Genomic DNA, 18,916 nt, shown 5'->3' with positions numbered 1-18,916 from the left:
CCCCCCTTTCCTCAATATTATAACATTATTGGATAATTCTTATAATTCATTTCTCTGGGCCAATCGGAATCTCAGCACTTGCGTCAGAATCTTGAATCACACAGCGCCAACTGAGCTCACCTTTGGATGAGACGCCTGGCTACCACATGAGTCAGAAGGAAACTCTTAATGTCAATTTGAAATAGGGGTGTAAGGTATTTAAACGGTATAGAAAGTACACCTGTGCAAATTTGCGTTACGGTATGGATTTAACGTTACTGTGTGACCGGTAGACAGTGTTGTGAGTAACGCATAACGCGTTAATACAGTAACCTAACTACTTATTCATGTAAAAAGTAAAGTTACGGGCAACTACTGAAAATATGGTAACGAAACATAGTTCCTTTTCAATTCGGCGCAACGTTACTTTTCCCCAAGGACAGATTTGACAGCTATACTGCCTTCTCAGGCAGTATGCTATTGCGCATGTGCACAGCAGTGCTTGCGCAATAGTCCCTTCACGAGCTCTCATTCCACACCGTACGAGACAGACGCTGGTAGCGTGAAGCTGTCTCTGCATTTCAGACATTGCTTCCGCAGGCATTTTCCAAAGCCAGTCATTGCGACAAAATGCCAGTGGTGGAACGAGATAACAAACGCTGTCACTGTTTACCTGTGTAAGGATATGGTTCCCTTTCAAAATGTTGATAGAAAGGGCTTTTAAGAGATTGTCACAACACTGGATCCCAGGTACGCGTTACCTGCCTGCACACACTTCAGCAATATTGAGATGTCAAAACTATACGGCAAGGCCAGCAAGAAAGTGGAGAAACAAATCCCTGCCATTAAACATTAGTGTTTCTCAGAGATGGAAGTAACTTGAAAAAAGATTTACACATTTTGATGTGATATAATTTACAATAATATTGTATTTTTAGGAACAAGTCAACGGCGAGTACTGCATGAACCTTGGTCATGCAAGGTCATGAACCATCTGATGATGTTGTGTCGTGGAAATATTAATCATAACTATAATACACAATTATAAACCTTACATTAACCTTGTTTATATAATTACTAGTCAATCTAAAGGAGCTGTTTACATTCTCCTTGGACCTTAAGATGCCACCCTTCCTCTCTAACTGAGAGAGCTTAAGGTAGTTCAGATTTGCATTCTCACTGCAGCCACTGAGTCTGATATCAACTTGACTTCTTTGTTGTGTAGATTTGTTTAACTGTATTGCAACCCTGTCTTGCAGACATGTCCACTTCCCCCATAGTCTATTGCATTTTAATTTGGCCTCTCCCGCCAATCCCAAATGCTCCAGAATGGTCACTCCCACTTACCTCTTGTTAACTGTACATTCCCTACCCACAATGCAAACGTTTCCCTATAAGAATCTTGTTCACCCATTGTCTCACTGAATGTATCCTTGGTAACTTTGCTGCCTGTACTTTCCCATGATCATGCTCTAATATTAAATCAAATATTTTGCGACGCGTCCTAAAAATAAGTTTCTCTTCATCATGTGGCTTTATGCCATAAAATCTCATTCTCATGTTTACCTGCTGATGATTTACCTTATAGGGCTGCATGTGAAGCGTGTCTGTAAACAGCAGTACCCCTCTTACTAGTTTCTTCCCTTAACTCTTCTCCTCGTCAGTCCGTCGGTCTGCGACGAGCACACGCGTCTGCTGTTCACCGTGCTTGAGCGCTCGCCGCTGCCTGTGGTCCGCGCCAACGCCATCATCGCTCTGGGGGACCTCATCGTTCGCTTCCCCAACATCCTGGAGCCCTGGACCCAGAACCTCTATGCCAGGTAACGCCCAACGCCACGTGACCTATGGACGGGTGGAGCGCTGCTTATACATTTATGATGCTAATGAGAGTAGTAACCCACACTGTTCAAAGGAGGGCTTAATGAGAGGGGTTTTGGGTTGGGGTTACCTGCCACACTGAGGTTCAGTGTGGTTGAACACAAGGAATCCTTGCCAAGCAGCACCAAGTAACCACACTTCATCATACCCAGTTCTACAGATTGTAACGGTCTGGTTGCCAATCAGATGCTAAATTATAATACCCAGCGCTCCCTCGCCGCCCCTCTTCTGTAATTAAAGGAAACAAGCCTCAGCTGATAGTCTGGCAAGTGGGCGTGTAGGAGCTGTTGATCCCAGCATTCTCCTCTAGCTCTTAGTTTGTGTTAATGTTGGATCCCTCCGCTGGTCCTTAGAGCCTGACCCCTCACCCCCCTCCTCATCCCCCTCCCTCCACTCTTCAAACTGTTAAATGGGAGGCAAACTTTGACATGATCTTTGTTTGCAAACTCTTGCCATTGCTTTCATATACTGACCCCCTCTTCTGTGGCTGTTGCCATGGCAACTGTCCAACCGACGCAAGCGCTGGGTGGGATTACAACCCTCTCCTCCCCTCCCTGAACCTAGGGCTGGGCGATTAATCCAATTTTGATCGTGATTTCGATTTTAGCGTCAAACGTTCACAAAACTAATATAATCGGGTTGAATCAAGTTTTTAATTTTTCATATAGAAAGTGTACAGCTGGATACATATTTGTAGATTATTTTAGATGTGAACGTTTTCTATTCGACCATTTTGTGTATTGTTTTAAGGCGAAATTTCAAAGTTCTCAGTTACAAAGTGTTTTTTGGGAGAGACATGAGACTGAATAAATACATCATGTTTTCAAACTCAAAAATAATTGTTAGAATAATCGTGATTTGGATATTGACCAATATAATCGTGATTACGATTTTTTCCATAATGGAGCAGCCCTACCTGAACCAGGCAGTGGCCCCTCGGCCCTTGCACAGGGGCAGTTTGAGAAGCCCAACAGCATAATTGCTGGTGTGTTGGGACCCCGTGATCTGATCCAGTGGGCTGCTGGTGGAAATGATGGATAGGAGAAGGGATAATTTCTGCTCAAGTCGAAGGTCCTGCCAGCCTTTTTGCATTGCAGCAAGTGAAGTTCAAAAAAAGAAAACGCAGGACAGTCAGCATTCTATTCACGCAGTAGTTCTCTATTGTTTTGTGGGTTTTTCTTTATCTCTTGCTGCTTCTCACTTCAAGGTTTTTATACGAGTATATGAAAGTCTACACTGTCATTAGCTTGGCAGTGCTTCTGAAGTCCATGGCTTTCTCTAATTGCCCCCCCCCCCCCCTCATGCATTTACACACACCTCCACCATGTTCATGCTTCTGAAACTGGTCGTTCCTGGAGCATCCTGATAAGGGTGTTGAGAATGAATTACCCTCCATATTGTTGCCGTAAGCCCCAGCATTAGCATGCAGCGCTATGTAACTACAGCTTAAAATGAAGCCAGCAGCCGTTCTCCCAGTCGCAGCTAGTGACTGGACGTGTGATCCTCTGCCCGGAGGCCTGCCCTGTAACACCAGGCGCTAATTACTTTCCTTTGTGTCATGGTTCCTGGGCTCCGGTGAATCTAAATCAGTCTCAAAATGTCAACTGCCATGCCCTGGACAAATTGGTCCATTCCATCCTACAGCATGGGGGGTTTCCTGATGATCAACATACTGGGCAAAAGGAAAAAGGGCCTTAACAGAGGGCGTAGCCATATGTGACGTTGGTACGGGCTGACGTGTTTATCCCTGGTTTGGTTTCCCCTCCCCCAGGTTAAGGGACCCAGTGCCTTCGGTCAGACAGACGGCCGTGACGGTCCTTACCCAGCTGGTGCTCAAAGACGTCCTAAAGGTCAAAGGTCAGGTGGGCGAGGTGGCGGTGCTCCTCATCGACCCCGAGCCACACATCACTAGCCTGGCCCTCAACTTCTTCAACGAGTTGGCCTCCAAGGTGAGTTAATGCTACGCTCACAGGCCGACTACTCCTCCCGCCAGGAGGTATGGAGAGATGTTTTCAGTGGTTGTCTCATCCCTTGTTTATTCCCGCTGCGCAGGACAATGCGATCTACAACCTGCTGCCAGACATCGTCAGCAGGCTGTCTGACCCAGAGAGGGGCATGAGTGCTGAGGACTACCACGTTATCATGAAGTAGGTTTCACTTGATCATGACGTTTGGCTCACTAGTTGATAAATAACTGTTGGTGTATTCCATGGGATTGGTTTCTAATTGTATATGAACGTGTGCTCCTGCTTCCAGACAGCTGTTCTCGTACATCACTAAAGAGAGGCAGACTGAATCGCTGGTGGAGAAGTTGTGCCAACGTTTTAGAACGGCCAAGTGAGTACAAGCATACCATTTGGGTGTCCTCAGCCCGCGGTCTGGTAGCTGTCCAGGGCCCACTCGTAGTCCACGTGTGCACCTCGGGAGTGCAGACCGTGTGGGACTTCACTATGGTTTTGAGGGGCTCATTCAAAAGCCTTGCGTTGCCTCCCCTGCTCTGAATCATCCATCCATACACTCCCATAGAAAGGACATTCCATATTACACAAGCAAAGTGAATCAAGACATGCATGCATTTCCCCATAATGAGATTTGTCCCAAATGCCAGGTCAGAGCACTCTCCATAAATAACCTCCCCCTGCCTTTTCACTCTTAAATCCATCTTGTGTTAACCTCGTTCTGTACGGTCCTCTTGCTACAGCCTGACCTCTGATCCCTCCCCCCAGGACGGAGCGCCAGTGGTGCGACCTGGCCGTGTCTCTGTCCCTGCTGTCCATGTGTGAGCGAGGCCTCAAGAGGCTGCAGGAGTGCTGGGAGTGTTACAGCGACAAGCTGACAGAGCCTGGCGTCTACCAGCCCCTGCTCTCCATCCCCGCCAAGCTCCGCCGCGGCGCCAAGCCCCAGCTCAAGGTACCGCACACCCCGTCCTCCTGTACCGTCTCTGGGTACCAAGTACTGGCACAACCTTGAGCACCTCATGGTCACAGTCCCAGCTAACCTCAACCCAGAGGTGGAATCACACTAGGTTTATAAAATACGTTTTTGTTTCTATACAATATGTAAATTCTCTAGCTCTGAAAGAAAATTGGGCAGGATTAGTTCTGCATTGTTTGTCGTTGCGTCTTACCAGAACAATGCACCAACACAATGCTGACCAATCACACATTTGTGTCCCTTGTTCCAAACCCACCGGTTTCCCCAATTGGCATTACCAGTACAATGAGGAAAAAGAGAGATACTCTGGTTTTCCCTGCGTCGCACACCCAAAAACTAAATGACTACATTCTTAACTTCAAGTCTCTGTATACAGGTTGGCGTGATTCATAGTCTAAATTACTTCTAAAATGGATGGAACTTTTTAATTATTTTATTTAAAATGATACAAGACTGTTGGGCTTAATTGGACAGAAGCTCTCAGAAGCTCTCCCCATGAATGTGCGGCAAATGTGAATATGTTTGAGAGGCACTCAAAACGGCAACGGTAGATAAAGAGGAGATACGCCTAAACCTTGCTACATTGCCAACGATCACCCTCAATTTTAATGATGTGCAGAAACATTTTACGATTGAATTGTTACCTGGGACTTTTTAATACTGTATTGTATATGTAGACTTGCCTTTTTGCACTTAAGCATTAAATTGGTATCGTTGATTTTTTGTCTGTCCACCATGACCGTGATATAACTCAACTTATAACGATTCAGTCAGAGTTCGACTTTTTCCTTTGATTTACAAAACGTTTTCTCTGGTATCGCACAGGCCCAGCTGGATGAGTTTGAAAAGAGGCTGACGGCTGTTCACACACGGGGGCTGGAGAACGTGGAGAGCCCCGAGGTGGAGGAGGGAGGCTCTGCAGAGAATGTCTCGCACACCCCCCAGCCTGCCAGGGGCCGGGCCAGGTCCACTAGAGGCAAGTCCCACTGCAAGCATGGAGCATAGAAATGTTCACTGCTATTTAGCCCTTCATCTGAAGTGAGATCCCACTAATGATCAGAAGGACTTTTGGGCATCTCGCTCTGGCCGGCGTACACTGGGGATTGAACCCGGTGCCTTCCGGCTGGGGGGTGGAACCCCCTTGCGGCTAAACTGTATCCTGCCCCAATTGCATTAATTGGACATTTTCCCAACCTCAACATAAAAAACGTCTCTGTTCTCCCAGGTCAATCCAAACAGGCGGTTTTGAGTCGTATTGATGACAGCTTTGTAACGCCGAAGGCCAGCCGCAAATCCAAGATGCCTGTCATCACCTTCAGCAGTGATGAGGAGGAGGAGGAAGAGGGTGAGTGAAATTTGCCTAGCTTAAACGCTTTTTATTTTATTTTTTTGAGAAAATTGTTTTCTTCCGAAAGGATAATCCCTGGCTTAAGAAAAGCAATGTTTTCTGTAAATTGGCCCATTTAAGTGGTGTAATGAAAGTCTCTCTTTGGTCGGGGGCCGACGTCCTCGGGTAGGAACCGTTTAGGTGCAAGCTATTATTGTGTCTGGCTGTCTGATGGCTTCTGAGCGTAGCCCCAAACCCAGTGTGCGTTCCCTCCTCAGTACTTCACAGGTTTTGAACACAAAGGCCTGACTGGACTTCTCTTTCTACTAGATGCTGTGATGGTGGAGAGCGAGACCCCCCGCGTGACCACGCCCATCGCCCGCACGCCCCGCCGGACGCGGCTCCGGCACTAATCCTTCAAAATGGAATTTTAGCTTTTTAAAAGTTAGATTATTTTGTATACTTCTATTCTTTTAATGTCAATTTTTTTTTAGCTCCCAACCTATTTGTAAGCATTGCTGAGGAACAACCTAACTTTTAAATAAATGGTTTCTCCAGAGCTTCACACTGGTCTCTGCTTGGCTCCCTCGATCTCCCGTTGTCCCCTGCCCGTGTACATGTGACGGCTGAAAGCTGCCTGTAGGTCACTGGCAGCAGATTTATACTCTCATTACCAGGAGCGCTGAACCTCCATTCTTAAGTGCTTGGACAGTTGTGGTTTTATAGGCTGTCACAGCTTGCCTAGTGTTCCATTGCTCTTACTTATTTCTTTATTTATTTAGTCTCGTGTTTGTCTGCATGTTTCTTTCTTGCGTCGCTCTTTTCCAAATGTTTTCATTCTCTTCTCCCCGAGCTCGGCTGCATGGTCGTTTTCCATCAGTCTCGCATGTTGTTTGCGGCCCTCCACTCTGCTCTGTAATTAGTTTTCTTTTGTTAACAGCCCCCCTCACCACCAGCACCTCAGTTGCCTTGAGCACACCACCTCCCTCCCTATTCTGTTCTCCGCTGCCTACTCTCCTCCTACAGCTCTCCGCTCGCTGTGATGACATCACGTGTAGCAGCCCACCTCCCCCTCCTCCCTCCCCCCTCTTACTAATCTCTCGCCCACTCTCCCACACATTCGCCTCCCGTGAAAGATGAGGGGTGAGCACAATGGTGTAGTTTTGCCTTGTTTTTTAAGAGAACCACACGGCAACTTGTTGGACTTACAAATGATAAAACCATTTTCTATTTGTGTTGGAACAAGTGAATACCTTTGGGAATACCTGGTCTTTACTTGGGATGGTGCTTTTCCTTCACACATTCAGTTCAGGAGGGTATTTAATTAATCCATGAGCCCGTATAAAACCTGTATTGTTGATACATGTTTTGCCTGACATGAGAAAAGGTCAGGCCTGAATGCCATTGTTATTATTTGACAGTGGTAAATCAAGCAAAATTTGCGAAGTGTGCGTGCTGTACTTGGAGCCGTTGTGTGTATTGTGGGTTACCCACCAGTGCCTTGGCAGTGAGACTGCAGGGGGTATGGGGAACAGATGGCACAGACGGACTGTAACTTACCCAGCGGAGGAGAGGTCAACCCACAATGAAAGACCCTATAGACAAAAGAGGGACAACCACACAGGGAAAAAGTGTTCCGGGGAATGAAAAAGCAGGCTAGGGCTGCAAATTTTGAAGTTTACATGAATTCATTGTTGAAGGGTATGAACAGATTTCAGTCCGTCTTGTGGCCTCCACATGTCACAGCTTGAGTTTACAATCTACATTTCAAGGTGGGCAGAAGATATTGTCTCTTGCGGACAATGTATTGCGAGTGGCCACTTTGGGACGACTGGAACGGAACGGGATTGGCATCCATCTTAAGATGTTCAGGATCCACGTTGCTCTGGTCACCTTGATAACAGCGGTGGCTTTCTTCACGGCTATGACATCATTCCAGTAAAAAAATATCTGGGATGGAGGCGGGGGGGGGGTTGGGCGACTGGCACAACTCTACCTCTGCAGAATCCTAAACGAGAACCGAACAGCCAATCTCTGCCAAGGGAACAAAGATGCAAGACGCAAATCCATCCTTTCAATTCCCTAGAGGGTTGGGAGGGAGGGGGTGTGATGGGCGGGGGTGGGAGGCGGGGCCAGGCGGGCTAGATAGTGATGCTTGAAGCCTTAAACAGGTGCCAACAAGTGAGGGGAGGAAGAGACGCAGAGGGAACGGAGATGGAGAGGAGCTTATGACCGCAACAAGACACAAGTTAACAGGAACGGAGGTGAGGGGACTTTGTTTTACCATGTCTTTTCAATGAGCATGCATGTCCATGATGTAGGTGTGTACATTAAGTAGTGTCAATTAATGGACTAAAACTAAATTGTAACACGTTAGAGTTAATCACCAAAATTCCATTTTGCCTTGGTGTTAGTAAAGTACAAATTCTAAAGTTAACATGCCTTTGAATAGATAGTTTAAAGAATGTATTTAGCCTTATTTTTGTTTAAACAAATTGTACATTAATGTGCATTTGTAATTTTAAATCAATATTCTTTTTAATTTTTTATATTTTATACTTCCTTAAACAAAATCACATCACACCGCATGTTTGTCGAGCTGTTCCTCATAACATCCATTTGTATTCATTCCCTTCCAACCCCACCACCACCATGGGTATGAGTGCAGCCAGTGTGAGTGAGGTCGTGTTACGGCACTTGTCCCCTCTCTCGCCACTAGTCACTCGCTCGCGCTTCTCCCGCTGCCGCCATGCTGTACCCTGCACTGCTCTACACTGCTCTGCTGTTACTGGCCCCGCTGGGGAGTGCAGAGGCACGCGCTCTGCAGCCACCCGCCGACGCCGTGCAGGTACGGAGGGAGAGGGGGGGTCGATGGAGGGATTGAAGCAAGTGGCAGAGACTAGAGATGAGGGCTCAGGTAGAAGCAGGAAAGGATGGAATAATGGGACTATCCCTGATTGAATTACCTGTTAAATGACTCGTCGTGCCTTTCAATTACATTTCCACTTAGCTTTCTTCTTCTGCACTTGTAGTTCATGGAGCAGTTTCTCGACCGCTACAACGACCTTTTGACCTTGGACGATCTGGAGAACCTGCTGAGCAGCCGGGCTGGAGAGACCGCTGCCGCCGGGGTCCAAGCCGCGGGGAACCCCAAATGGGCCGACCCACCGGCCGCCCAGAGTGAGACTCCCTGGCTCCGCCTCTTAAAGGGTTCCCTGGCCAATCAGAAGCGAGCAGAACCGGACAGGTCACGGAGGGGATGGAACCGGGGGTGCTTCGGTCTGAAGCTGGACCGGATCGGGTCGCTGAGCGGACTGGGCTGTTAGTGGAGGTCCGCCGAGGGTAGAGACTGATGGAGCCGCCACGTGATTCATGACCACTCAAATAAAAAAAAAGCATTGAAATAGGCATCGCATTAAATGGTATTTATGTGAGTGCTAAGCACATAGTATTGCTAATGTGAATTCATTTAGCATAGAGCCAGTGCTTTACACATACGCTGCTGACTTAAAGAGGCTGCTGTAATTCCTACTTTGTATTTGTGTAAAATGTATACAACTAAATCATTAAGTCATGCTACGTTTACATCAAACTATTACTTTGATATTTGATCATGTTTCATCTTTAGCCTACCATGTGTATTTTCAAACCAAGAACTGTGTGTGACTGTCTGCAAGTGTTAAGTAAATAGGCCAAGAATAGTTTGTAATTCAAATATTTGTATCTGAATCTGGTATTTGATCGTATTATGACTTCTGTACTGCATTTATTTCATGTTCTCCAGAGTTGATCTGTATTGTTAATTTTTATTTGCATGATTAAACATATTTGACATTTACAAATGGTCATACAAATATATTGAATGTATTAAACATCACACAGATTGCATCCAATATAGCTTTACGATTCCTCGAACATTTCCTCTTCAATCTTTCATTAATTCCCCTTCCTTTCCTCTTGAAGCTTTCTTTAATTCCCTTTCCTTCCCTTCCTCTCCATCATTGCTTCCCCTCTCACAACAAGAAAATGCTTACCCGCCTTTCGTCATTAATGTATCTGTGGCTGCGGCTCCTCACAGCTGAAAGAAGCGCTCTAACCTGCTGCACAATAGCTTATTGTCACAGAGTGTGCAAAAGTACCTTCAAAACCCGTTTCCACCTCTGTGTAAACTCATTACCTGTCAGTGCTGCGTTTCTGAAGGAAAGATAAGCTTGAAAAAGAAAGCTTAAGGTACACCAGATACCGGAAGAAAGACATGCGTGTGCCGGAGCAGACTTGCCCAAACTGATCAGTGGTCCAGCGTCCCCCGGGGCGGATGCAGCGCTGCGTCCGGGGGGAGCCCTCCCGAACCCGCACCGCACGGCAACTGCTGCCGTTCCGTTTATTTTTCCACACATCGCACACACAGTGGAAATGCACTTTGTTGACTTGTGATACAGAACTTAATAGGGGTTTTATCAATCCATAGATAACCATTATAAATCAATGTTGGTCCAGCCATATGCTGAAAGATGACTACCAGCCTTCTTGGAATAGAAACCCAAAGTTTCAGATCACGGTTCATGCACGCCGCAAAGTCTGCTGTATGACGGAACATCATGACGTCGTGTGAATTCAGTTAATCTAGAAAACCGAAATGGTCAAAATAACTACATTTACCAGAAGGGAGTAAACTGTGAACTCCTATTGTGGGACGACGGAATACCCGCCAGACAGTCCTGATGAGGGCTGAAATTTAGTTATTCTTTGGGGTTCCGGCCGGGCCCCAGGGCCAGCCGCCCCTGAGCCCTATCGGATCTACTTCTCCCGCTTTCACATCGTGCAGCGGCTATTTTATATTTACGACTAACGAGAGTAAACACGCCCGGCCGGTGCAGGCGTTGGTACTATACTCACCGCCCCTTTATAGTCTTGTAGAATTATAACTGACAAAAAAAAAAAGTTCATTCATTTGTGTCAATTAACTTTTAAATACAAATGAAATAACGAAGGAGACACATACAGTGTCCCTGCATTTACGGTTTGTTCATCTTAATCCGTGTTTGTAGTCGATGAAGTAGCCTAATAATCCCTGCACAATTAAATGATGAATGGATATTATCTAGAATTGTGTAATGAGATCCCTGTCCCTATTCCCGCTGATTAATTGAGCAGTGTGCAATGGCTCATATGAGTGTATCACAAAATATGTGTCAAAACATAATCTTGCATAATGTCAAAGGCCTACATAATATTAATGATCGCGCAAGGTGGATTTCCAAAAACAAGGTGTGATCCTCCGTCAAGCCGCTAGAGCTCAGTATTGTTCCGTTATTACATTGTATTGAATTAGTTGCCCCTTAACTTTGAAACTTTGAACGGGTCAGCATCTTGTTCTTGATTTGTCTCACATCGGACTTGTGCATTGTGGTTTATATAAATAGTGCAGTGTCGCGTAGAGCAGTAATAACAATCCAACATCACACAATACACAAATTGCACTATACTAGTATATATATTATATGTATTTATATTGAGGGGGGAGTGACATGCTATGTGATTCCCTGTGGATCATATGTAGCAGTACAGACAGGTCATGCACAGCACAGAGACCATGGTGATGCCCCTGCAGCTAATCATAGACTGACCTTTACTTACACCCTTTGACCTTAAGCTGCAAACCAAGGCCCTAGAGTGTGTTCCGCTCCCTGCCGCCTGTTGATAGTTCAGGTATGCTGAGTGGGCGGGCGGCCAAACGCAGACCCTCACCCCAACAGCCATCGGTGCACTGCCTGACTAGACTGTGCAGAGAGCTTTTTACTGCACATTGTGCTGCTGGCAGTGGTACAAGGCGAGGTATGGGCCACTCCTCCACATCCGCTGCTATGTGGATTAATGGGCAGTGTACATGTTACACATCTGTGGTGTTCTATGTGGTAACAAGATGCCTGTGTGTGTTAGCTTTCGATTGACTCACCAGCATGCACAAGCGAGGGGCCTTTTGGCATAGAGTAGGATGGCTGGGCATCAGTGTGAATAGTAGTCCCTTTAAGGCCATAAATAGAGCTATTCAAAGAAAGATTTTTGCCTTTTCTGTAAGAGACTTTTACTTCCGAAAGGCCACGGTTATTTTCTAAAGTACATGTCTAGCTTTCAAACTTTTCTTTTGATCGACAGCTAAATCAATATGTGTAGCTGATCTAAATCTCTTCTAGGTGATGCAATCATTTGTCCACCAGTTTGAGAAATCGAATGGTACCATGATGAACCCAGTCCAGTCACAGGGCGAAGAGGGAGTTTGAAAGTGAAGGGTCGTGGTCTTTAGACGTGAAATGTCAGAGTTAGGTAGACCGAGATATGATCCGTGGCTGGCCCTCTCACTCTGGTCTTTTTCTACACTGAGAAGGTCATGAGCTACCCTCTACTCTTTTAGTTTTGGGACTTTGGTATTTGTATATGACCCTAAATCCATAGCCCTATAGACCTAAAGATTTCGAAAGTGCAAAGCCAATGCAAGATAGCATGTCAATGACCGGTCCGTGCATATAAACCTTTGTTTGGCAATGGTCTACAGTTTACATCATAGGTTTACACACGCAATAGGGAATTGTGAACTCGTATAACACTCAGCTAACACATTAAAAAAGTACTATAATAATATAATAACAACAACATATAAAAACTTAATTTGAAGGCAGAGAGGAGTTTTCCTTCTGTCCTAGGACCTAAACAAAGTGACATGCTAGCTCTTATTGTTGGCAAACGACCTTGACATTTAGAGGGGGTGGGCCGAACACCGTCATCACGGGGATGGGAGTGGCCAGCAGCCGGTCAATCATAAATAGATTCCAAGTTTCGCTGATCGTCCCCACTCACAACCCGGAGTCGCAAGATAGTTTGACGCTTCTCATAAACGGTAGGCCTAATTGTCTGTGAACTATCTTAGGCTTTATATTTAAATGCCAATACAAACCTCTGATAGTAGTACTTTGCCATTGTTCAGAAATATCTTTGTTCAGTCTAATTGTATTTATCAACAAAATGTAAACTTTAAATCATATTCAATTCTTCCTGTAAATATGGGACATTTATGTAGGGGTGTCCCTTTGAGTCCAAGAGGGCTTTGCGATTGTGCAAAGCAGTGCAAAACACGGTTGCACTGATCTCTGTATTTCAGCAGGATCTATGTTATCTTCTCAGGAAATGCTGTAAAGAATTAACTATAAGAGGCAATTTATAAATATGGCACTCATAAACTACACTTTATCATGTTATAAACTAATAGTTACGCCCTCTCTTTCCACTCTCATCTCTTGCTATCGGTGACCTTTCTGCTGCCAGAGGACTATCCAACCCAGAAAAAATGGTGAAAGTAGGAATCAATGGGTGAGTGTTTCTATATTCAACAACTAGAGAGCACCACAACAGATCCAAACACTTTAATAACTGACTGAAATTACCAGCCGAAACACCTGTGCGCCTTCCTATACGCTGTGGAGGATAGTATTGTGACCCGTTGGTCTTTTGTCTGTTGAAGTGTAACACTATCTGTGTTCAGCTTGGAAAGCTTAACATTTTGCCTCTAAGGTATTTTTAGCTGTGTGACTTTTTATGCACTTTAAAAATAGACTGTTGCTATCGTATTGTTGTGCTCTGGTAACCCGACATAACAACACATTGTTCACTTTCTCTCAATCATTATACATTTTGCAACAGTTTGGTGCTGTGTTGCTTTCGCCACAAAATGCTACTATTCTACTGTGTCTTACAGACCTTTAGAGGACACTATTGGGGTCTCATTGAAATCATGACATCGTCCAATAAAAAAGCCTGTTGGCCACTGAGAGGAATCTGTTACAGAGGTAGAAACTATGCATGTCTGACCCTTCTGACTCTCCTCACTGGACAGAATACCTATATTTAGCAACGCAACCTTTTAATGAAGGATTAAGGTTCAAGTGTCTCGAAGATTCTGTCTTGCATGGGCATCTGCTCTGAAAAATCTTTAAAATATCACACAACCACGCACACACACACACACACACACACACACACACACACACACACACACACACACACAACACAACACAACACAACACAACACAACACAACACAACACAACACAACACACACAAATACACACACATACACACAGTGATGCAATACCGAAGCTAGTTTTGCACAGAGACAATGTGTGTACAGTATACAAACATTCACACGTACACACAGCCGCACTTTGAACTTTGAGCAGATAGCAAAGTGGGCATGCCTCTGACACGAAGTTGGCTTAATAAGGAATTGTTATTCAGCTGTTATCTCCAACAAGTGGAAGAGGGCCTGTGTGTATTAAATATAACCTGTTACGTTGTGCTAAACAGATAGCTGTACAAATTAAATGTTAAATAACTATCTGGTATCTAAGTAGGCTTAGTGAGATGGGGAACACTAACCCAATCTTACAATATATAGTGGAGCAACTGCAACATTAAGCTAGGAGCAAGTTTCAATGAGTGCAGGATCGCTGTATGTCATGTTAGGCTCATAAATATTGACATATATAGGTTTGTATATCTCAGTACATCGGATTACTAGTCTAGGCTAACATTACCACAGCAAGGCCACATTTGTGAGGTGATGTCGTAAACTAGCTGTGGATCCTCTGACGTCCAGGCAGGGTGCTGAGGCCTCTGGGGACAAATGTTAAACAGTAACCCTGTCGCTTATCTCACAGGGAACTGTCCTCAGCAGAGGATTGCCTCATCAGGGTGTTAGCTTAGACTTCAGTCCGCTAGACAAGAGGGCAAACATAACAGCTGTATGCTTGTTCTTGAACACACATAAACACTCACACACGCACACACAGATGCATGCATACACACCCCCTGTCCTGCCTCCTGAACTCTGCCCTTTACGTTGCCTTGGTATCAGATAACGTCCGCAGATTTGTCCAAATCAAAAAATAGGGCAAAGTTGATTCAAGCTGAAAAAAAAAGACATTTAACAGAACAATCTATGCAACTGTGATTGCATTTTAAATACTTTAAATTCTACAATAAGTGTGACCTATATCTACCAACTGTAGAAACTACAGCAACACGGTGTTATACTACCACCTAGTGGTGGGACTAATATTTGAATCCTTTATGTCCTCCCAGATTTGGCCGCATCGGTCGTCTGGTGACCCGCGCTGGTTTCCAGTCCAAGAAGGTGGAGATCGTAGCCATCAATGACCCCTTCATTGACCTGGAGTACATGGTAGGTCTGCAACCATTAACGATTATCTTCACTCACTAAATGAGGAGTGTTGTTTTGATGACAAACTAATGTTGTCTTTACTGTTGCCATGCCACCACAACAGAATCCACAAAAATATGTGTAATTTTAATTAACTCTTCATTCTCCCGTAGGTCTACATGTTCAAGTACGACTCCACCCACGGACGTTTCCACGGTGAGGTCAAGATCGAGGGTGACAAGCTGGTCATCGACGGACACAAGATCAGCGTGTTCCACGAGTGAGTCCCCCCCCCCTCTGCCTCCCTGTCCCCCAGGCCTGGTGAACTCTATCAACAATAGCCTCCCCAATGCCTTCAAGGACCACAGCGAGGTGTTCCCCGCGCTAACACTGTCTCCTGCGTCTCCTTCTTCCTGTGTGCTTCCAGGAGGGACCCCGCCAACATCAAGTGGGGCGATGCTGGAGCCCAGTACGTGGTGGAGTCCACCGGCGTGTTCACCACCATCGAGAAGGCGTCCGTACGTCCCCCTCCCGCCCCCTGACACAGCTCAGTGTTCTCCTCCTGCTAATGTGATCAGTAGCTGAGCAGGAGAGCACCAAACTGATTGTTCTGTGCGTGCTTCTTCAGGCTCACTTGAAGGGAGGCGCCAAGAGAGTCATCATCTCCGCCCCTAGTGCCGACGCACCCATGTTCGTCATGGGAGTGAACCACGAGAAGTACGAGAACTCCCTGCAGGTTGTCAGGTGAGGGTGCAGCTACACACGCACACACGCACACACACACACACACACACACGCGCACACGCACACGCGCACGCACACACACACACACACACACACACACATCTCGAGTCTCTATACGGGATGCACTGACACAAGTAACCCATGTTACATGATATCATGCTTTATGTGTGATAATAATGTGTGAGCAACGGAGAGCTCATTCCTTATAAAATAAGAGATCTGGGCATCTCCTTTTTGTATTATTAACAATCCTGTTTGACACACCAGTTCTTGAATGTCCCATCCTTCCCCCACACAGCAATGCTTCCTGCACCACCAACTGCCTGGCCCCCCTGGCCAAGGTCATCCACGACAACTTTGGCATCGTTGAGGGACTGATGGTGAGGATTAACTGAGGGGAGCTAACGTCACGTTGACGGAATGCTAAAGCTACGGCTTATCTTCCATCGTGTGTGCTCAGCCGTCGCCTTCTGGCCCGCTATCGTCCTCATCTCTCTCTTTCTCTCTCTCTCTCTCTCTCTCTCCCTCGCCCATCAGAGCACAGTCCACGCCATCACCGCCACCCAGAAGACAGTGGACGGACCCTCCGGAAAGCTGTGGAGGGACGGCCGCGGCGCCAGCCAGAACATCATCCCCGCCTCCACCGGAGCCGCCAAGGCTGTGGGCAAGGTCATCCCCGAGCTCAACGGGTCAGTACCAAGCTAGCCCGAGCAGCCCATTCATGAACTATATCAGGAGGTTGGTACAACATACAGAAGCACAGTATCTGGGTTAGGTGTGTGATCCTGTCTGATGTCTGTGCTCCAGCAAGATCACTGGCATGGCCTTCCGCGTCCCCACCCCCAATGTGTCCGTGGTCGACCTGACCGTCCGCCTGGAGAAGCCCGTGAGTGACCGCATCAAGGCCCATCATGCATAAAATCTCACACAATGATCCTCAGTTATAACATCTTACACAATGTTCCTCAGTTATAACATCTCACACACTTTAACATGATCCTCAGTTATAACATCTCACACACTTCAACATGATTGTCATTTATAACATCTCACACACTTACATATATTTTATGTGATATTTACATACCAATAGGTTCATGTAAATATTCTGTACTTTTTGTCAGGCCAAATATGATGACATCAAGAAGGTCATCAAGGCTGCCTCTGAGGGACCCATGAAGGGAATTCTGGGATACACAGAGGACCAGGTAGGAGCCTGAACAAATCAGATGTCGGACAGAAATGCACAATAATGATCTCTTAAGCAGAACTAACTCTGTTGCTTCTTCCTTAGGTGGTGTCCACAGATTTCAACGGAGATATCCGCTCCTCTATCTTTGATGCTAATGCTGGCATTGCCCTCAATGACCACTTTGTCAAGCTGGTCACATGGTACGCTTCCACATCTGGCCTCGTAAACAAAACAGGCACACACACACACACACACACACACACACACACACACACACACACACACACACACACACACACACACACACACACACACACATACACACACACACACACACACACACACACACACACACACACACACACACACACACACACACACACGATGTACATTTAGTTTTAAGTGTTATGGAATGTGGATCTCAATGCAAAAAACTCTCAACCCACTACACAGAGAGAGATAGAGGGGGGAGAGAGAGCAAAGGGCCTCGTCAGGATTAAACCCAGCGCATAGCTGACCTCCACATTCCTGTTTTGTCTCCCCAGGTACGACAATGAGTTCGGCTACAGCAACCGCGTCATCGACCTGATGGCCCACATGTCCTGCAAGGAGTAAATCAAGCACTTCCGAGCCTTATACGTCCTCATGCTAAACTGTGTGGCCTATCGCTCTGTCAGATTCCCTTGATAGGTTGAAAAGGTTTTACGTTAATGACCAATCTATTTTTGTATAGTAAAATCCCTGCGTTCTGTTCCAACGTGGACAGATGGAGCGCATGTCCGCCTGTCTGTGGCATCATGTGGCCACTTTCAGATGTGCAATAAAGTCCTCGGTTTGTGAGAAACACATAACATGGTGTCTTTTGTTGTCAATATTATTGAAAGGCTTGACGAAGCTGAAATGCATTGAGGTGCAGAGTTAGGCATGGCAAGGGAATCCTCCAGGCTGCCCACATGCAGATTTTATTTATTTTAAATCTGGATAAAATGGCATTTAGAAAAGGCTGTCATACAAAGCAACAACAACCATGCAACATTTGTAAGTTATAGAATGCCTCCAGGAAAGACTTTAGAAACTGGCTGCCTAAACAACAGTGGAAGGATAGAGAGTGCAGCGCCAGGAGAGCCTGGGGAGCTCTGACAAGTCAGTAACACCTGCTCTTCATGCCAAACGCTCCAATAGGCTGGCGCCGCATCACATGGACCCGTGTCTCGTGGCGGAGGAGCCCGGACGACACACCTAGGGCGTCTAAAGCCTGGCTGCTGCTTCACAAGCCTACATCCTAAATACATCTGTTTTCTATCCTACTCCAATAATAGATTAAGAAACGATGCATCAAGGACTGTTGTGTTTCTTCCTCATTATCTAATGGGTCCTGACGGTGGAGGCTCTGATTCTTCAAGGTCATTCAAGTGTCACAAAGCACTTCACAAGCCACCAATTTATTAGTCTACATGTAAAGGTCCCCATGGCATGAGAAATTCACTTAATGAGGTTTTCTAACAATAATATGAGGTCCCTAGCCTGTCGATGGTCCCTCAGTAGCTATGTAAGGTGTAAAACGAGCACTAGGTATCCTGCTCTGCATTTGAAAAATGAAAGCTCAGTCACGCTGATTTGGAATGTTGCCCCATATGTCGTCATAAGGG

At 45.9% G+C, this 18,916-nt stretch overlaps 3 protein-coding genes across 4 annotated transcripts in view; all 3 read left to right on the top strand.

Annotated features, from left to right (window-relative positions):
- The window catches only part of ncapd2 (non-SMC condensin I complex, subunit D2), a 31,877-nt gene extending 25,207 nt beyond the window's left edge, over positions 1-6,670 (top strand). The window contains exons 26-33 of the mRNA XM_056603146.1: positions 1,644-1,799; positions 3,629-3,806; positions 3,910-4,004; positions 4,114-4,194; positions 4,584-4,767; positions 5,617-5,767; positions 6,017-6,136; positions 6,449-6,670. Coding sequence (XP_056459121.1) covers positions 1,644-1,799; positions 3,629-3,806; positions 3,910-4,004; positions 4,114-4,194; positions 4,584-4,767; positions 5,617-5,767; positions 6,017-6,136; positions 6,449-6,531 — 1,048 coding nt within the window. The 3' untranslated portion in view covers positions 6,532-6,670. The remainder of the gene's footprint in view (positions 1-1,643; positions 1,800-3,628; positions 3,807-3,909; positions 4,005-4,113; positions 4,195-4,583; positions 4,768-5,616; positions 5,768-6,016; positions 6,137-6,448) is intronic.
- A 1,657-nt stretch (positions 6,671-8,327) lies between these two features.
- Positions 8,328-10,104, top strand: nppcl (natriuretic peptide C-like). 2 transcript variants are annotated; one of them, XM_056602757.1, is made up of 3 exons: positions 8,328-8,382; positions 8,787-8,966; positions 9,151-10,104. In XM_056602757.1, the coding sequence occupies exons 2-3, from the start codon at positions 8,868-8,870 to the stop codon at positions 9,442-9,444; spliced, it is 393 nt and encodes a 130-aa protein (XP_056458732.1). In that variant the 5' UTR covers positions 8,328-8,382; positions 8,787-8,867; the 3' UTR covers positions 9,445-10,104. The 2 variants fall into 2 exon arrangements, with proteins under 2 accessions (XP_056458732.1, XP_056458731.1); XM_056602756.1 differs by having other exon boundaries at positions 8,335-8,382; positions 8,838-8,966.
- A 2,844-nt stretch (positions 10,105-12,948) lies between these two features.
- gapdh (glyceraldehyde-3-phosphate dehydrogenase) lies at positions 12,949-18,118 on the top strand. Its single transcript, XM_056602167.1, has 12 exons — positions 12,949-13,013; positions 13,439-13,483; positions 15,253-15,352; positions 15,505-15,611; positions 15,759-15,849; positions 15,960-16,075; positions 16,374-16,455; positions 16,613-16,764; positions 16,883-16,961; positions 17,200-17,283; positions 17,370-17,467; positions 17,813-18,118. The coding sequence occupies exons 2-12, from the start codon at positions 13,461-13,463 to the stop codon at positions 17,880-17,882; spliced, it is 1,002 nt and encodes a 333-aa protein (XP_056458142.1). The 5' UTR covers positions 12,949-13,013; positions 13,439-13,460; the 3' UTR covers positions 17,883-18,118.
- The last annotated feature ends 798 nt before the right edge of the window (positions 18,119-18,916 follow it).

This window comes from Gadus chalcogrammus, chromosome 11, assembly GCF_026213295.1.
Source record: "Gadus chalcogrammus isolate NIFS_2021 chromosome 11, NIFS_Gcha_1.0, whole genome shotgun sequence".
Lineage (NCBI taxonomy): Eukaryota > Metazoa > Chordata > Actinopteri > Gadiformes > Gadidae > Gadus > Gadus chalcogrammus.
Note: the sequence above shows the minus strand (reverse complement) of the source record. Positions and strands in the feature narration are given on the sequence as shown.